Source organism: Elephantulus edwardii, unplaced genomic scaffold (assembly GCF_000299155.1).
Source record: "Elephantulus edwardii isolate Elephantulus edwardi_28Jun2011 unplaced genomic scaffold, EleEdw1.0 scaffold00565, whole genome shotgun sequence".
NCBI lineage: Eukaryota > Metazoa > Chordata > Mammalia > Macroscelidea > Macroscelididae > Elephantulus > Elephantulus edwardii.
In genome coordinates, this window is record NW_006400315.1 from 91,489 (window position 1) to 95,242 (window position 3,754).

Sequence of the window (3,754 nt, forward strand, 5' to 3'; positions counted from 1 at the left end):
TGTTCATTACCATTGGCTCCTGTTTTTATGGTACTTCCTGAAATTTTTCAGTGTCAATCAATTGGACCAATAGGTAGGTGTCATGACGAATGGAGATTAGATTGAAATTGTCAACAGATTCATCTGCTTAGATCCACAATTAATACCATTGGTATGAATAGTCAGGAAATAAGGAGACACATTGCACTGGGAAAATCTGCAGTTCTGGACCTTTCCAAATTATTGAGGAGCAGTGATGTCAGTTTGAGGATTCAGGTACATCTGATTCAGGCCATAGTCTTTCCAATTACTAGCTATATATCTGAGACCTAGACAATGAATAAGGATGACAGAAAAAGAACTGACACTTTTGAGCTGTGATGCTGGAGAATATCCCGTGGCCAGCCAAGAAAACGAACAGATACGCTTTGGAGATGGTGCAGCTGGAGTTCTCTTTGGAGGCAAGAATGATGACAAATACTTTGGACATGTTGTTAGGAGGTTCTATTCCTTGGAGAAGGACATAATGTTGGGAAGAGTGGAGGGTGGAAGAGGGAGAGGAAGATCCTCAACCAGGTGGATTGATACGATGACTGCTGCAATGGACTGTTGTGTGTTGTGAAGTATGAGGATGACACAGGATAGAAGAGGTTTCAGATCATTTGTTCATAGGGTTTCTATTAGTCATGGTCTACTCAACAGCACCTAACAACAATAAGGTATCAGCTTAAGTTTTTAAAATCTTTTCTTCAGTTTCAGTGGAAATTTTACTTACCCCTTCTTACAGGCGGTTTCATGTTCAATTCCACATATTTATTGTTGAGTGTTAATTTAGTGGTGTGGATAGAACTAGCAAAACAGTTCACACGCCAGAACTTATTAAGAGCAAAAACTACATCAGCTTCATTAACAGTGTTACAGTGGAAACAAACATCTCCAAATAGATGACTATCATGGGTTTTCCAATGTGCCAGGCCCTTCTTTTCATAATGTCAATGTCCAAGGAATGGCTTTTCACACTTGGCATGAATAAAATACTCCACATGCCATTGTTTGCCCATGGCATTTACCACTCTTTCTTCAGTGTGGCAACAAGCATTACAGATGGAGACTCCCATTTTGTCCTGACATGGTAAACAGTACAATTCCCCTTTTAGCTTCTGGACAGCCACAGTTAGTTTCCTCCAGCAGCTGGCATAGTTAAAATCATCTAGATCGAAGGGTCATTCTTATCAACAGTTGTTTATCAATGATGGAATGAGAATTTTGGCAAATGTATTTTTTCCAAGTAGCAAAAAGCTGCACTGCAATTCTGAAGGCACGCAGCTCGGGACCACCAACTGTTCTGTGGGAGAAAGATGGGCAATCTCCTACAGTGCAATTAACTACCAGAGGGTCAACTGTGGGTCAGTTCCAACTTGACGGTACACAACAACAAGACCACAATAACAAAAACTGGATTTCTCACGATTATGACAGGAATGACAGAGATGTCTCTCTGTATTCTTGACAAACTCAATATCTGCCAAAATTTCATCACAGATTTCACAGCAAAACATTCAGGATGCCAACTTTTATCAATGGTTTTTATAAATAATCAGGCCAATGATTAATTCACTGCCCTGATTAGAAAAAGGAGAAAAAACATCTGAAAATCATGTTCACAATATTTGCTTTCTTCAAACTCAAAGAAAAGTCTTTCTGGGAACTGCTGAAGCATTGTGCATACGTAAAACACTGCTCACAGTACAACTAACTTGTCATAACTGTTCACTATCTTCTCAGCAAGTGCAAAACCTTTACAGCCCTCACAGATAACATTGGCCAGGACAATATTACTGCTGGTCATCCCATCCACAAAACCCAACATGTTTTTGCAGTTCTGTGTTGGTCAAAGCACCATCTCCATCAGCACTTTGGCTCACAAAGGCTGATTGAACTTTGTCTTCCTTTCTGTTCTGCAGTAGGAGGGTGAACCACACATATGTGAAACGGAGCAACTGGGGCAAGCCTAGCTCTTTGGAGCAGGAAGGCAAGGCCTGGAGAAGTTTTTTTATGAACACAGGATTTTAATTTTAGAAGGTCCCATTTATCTGTTTTATCATATCCTAGTTATGAGTTTTAACCTCTGTTTGAAAGTCTATTCACGCCATAGATTAGGATTTCCAAAATTTTTCTCAGTGTATTTGGGGTTTTGTTCCTTCCTCTGGTGATCTTTATAGTTTTTGTTTTTTCCCTTAAGCCTCTGATTCAGCTTGAGTCGATTTTTGTGTATGATGTGAGGTGTAGATCTTTGTTTAGTATTCTGCAGAGGGTTTTTCAGTTTAATTAGCACCATTATTTCTTAAGAAAACTGTTGTTTCCCCACTTACATAATTTTGTCTTCTCATCAAAAACTAGTTGACCATAGGTAAATGGGTTGATTTCTGGGCTCTTTATTCTATTACTCTAAGTATCTGTCACAATACTAGTATCATGTTGTCTGATTATTACAGCTGTGCAGTAGGTTTTTAGGTCAGGGAGTATGATGCTTCCTACTTTTCGTTTTAAGTCGTGCTTTACCTATTCACAGTCACTTTCCATTCCAGACAAAATTTGAAATTTTGTCTTTACATCTCATTAAGTAATGGTGACAATACAGAAATGTGATTACATTGAACTTGTAGATTGTTTTTAGTAGAATTGCCATTTTTATCATACTGAGTCTTTCTATGCATATATATATAGTATATTGTTTGACTTACCTAGGTCTCGTTGTTATTCTTGATGCAGTATTTTATACTTTCCTTTATATAGGTCCTTTATGTCTCTAGATTTGTATGTAAATATTTAATCTTGTGGTTAGCTATTGCAATTCTTATTTCCTTTTCTAGATTTTATTTTCTCCTATAGATAAGCCTGACTGATTTTTGGCAAAGACATAACTAATATGGGACTCATGAACAAGAGACTGTGGCGATGAAGGAAGGTGGTCAACCTATTGTGAGGGTATTAGCAAGAATATGGCCCAGGAATTGACTGCATACCAACTGACATATTTTAAAAAATAGACTCTGCCTTGAATGCACTCACCAACTTGTGCCAAAAAAATCTGGAGGGCACCATTCTGGCCAACTGAATCCTTATTTGTTCCCATATTAAAGAAAGGTGACCCAACAAACTGTGGAAATTATCAAACAATATCATTGATATCACATGCAAGCAAGATTCTGCTGAAAATTATCCAAAAATGACTGGAATAACACATTAAGAAAGAACGCTGGAAGTGCAGGCTGTATTTAGAAGAGGTAGTGGTACTAGGGATATGGTTTCTAATGTTAGCTGGATCATGGCTGATAGAAGAGAACACCAGAGGAATGTCTGTGCTTCATTGACTATGTAAAGGCATTAGACTTTGTGGACCACAACAAACTGGCTAACTCTGAGAAGAATGAGAATTCCAGAACAATTGATTGTGCTTATGCAAAATCAATACTTGGACCCGAAGGTAGTCATCAGAACTGAGCAAGATAATACTGCATGGATTAAAATCTGGAAGGATTTATGACGGGGATGTGTCCTATTTCCATATCTTTTTTTTATGTGATATTATCAAAAGTTTACAAAGAACTTGGACTTCCATTCATTAATTGTTGCACATTTCCTCCATACCCTACGACCCAGTTCACTTTTCTCTTTGTTGTTGTTGTTATGTGCCGTCGAGTCGTTTCCGACTCATAGCTACCCTATGCACAACAGCCCTAAACCCTTCTCTATCCTGCGCCAACTGCACTGC

General features: G+C 38.4%; 1 protein-coding gene and 1 pseudogene across 1 annotated transcript in view; one reads left to right on the forward strand and one right to left on the reverse strand.

Annotated features, from left to right (window-relative positions):
* Positions 1-714: 714 nt before the first annotated feature.
* Positions 715-1,849, reverse strand: LOC102864316 (annotated as a pseudogene).
* Positions 1,850-2,937: 1,088 nt separating this feature from the next.
* Positions 2,938-3,754, forward strand: part of LOC102864725 (60S acidic ribosomal protein P0-like) — a gene marked incomplete at its 3' end in the record, with an annotated part of 148,055 nt that continues 147,238 nt past the window's right edge. Inside the window, exon 1 of the mRNA XM_006903317.1 lies at positions 2,938-2,947. Coding sequence (XP_006903379.1) covers positions 2,938-2,947 — 10 coding nt within the window. The remainder of the gene's footprint in view (positions 2,948-3,754) is intronic.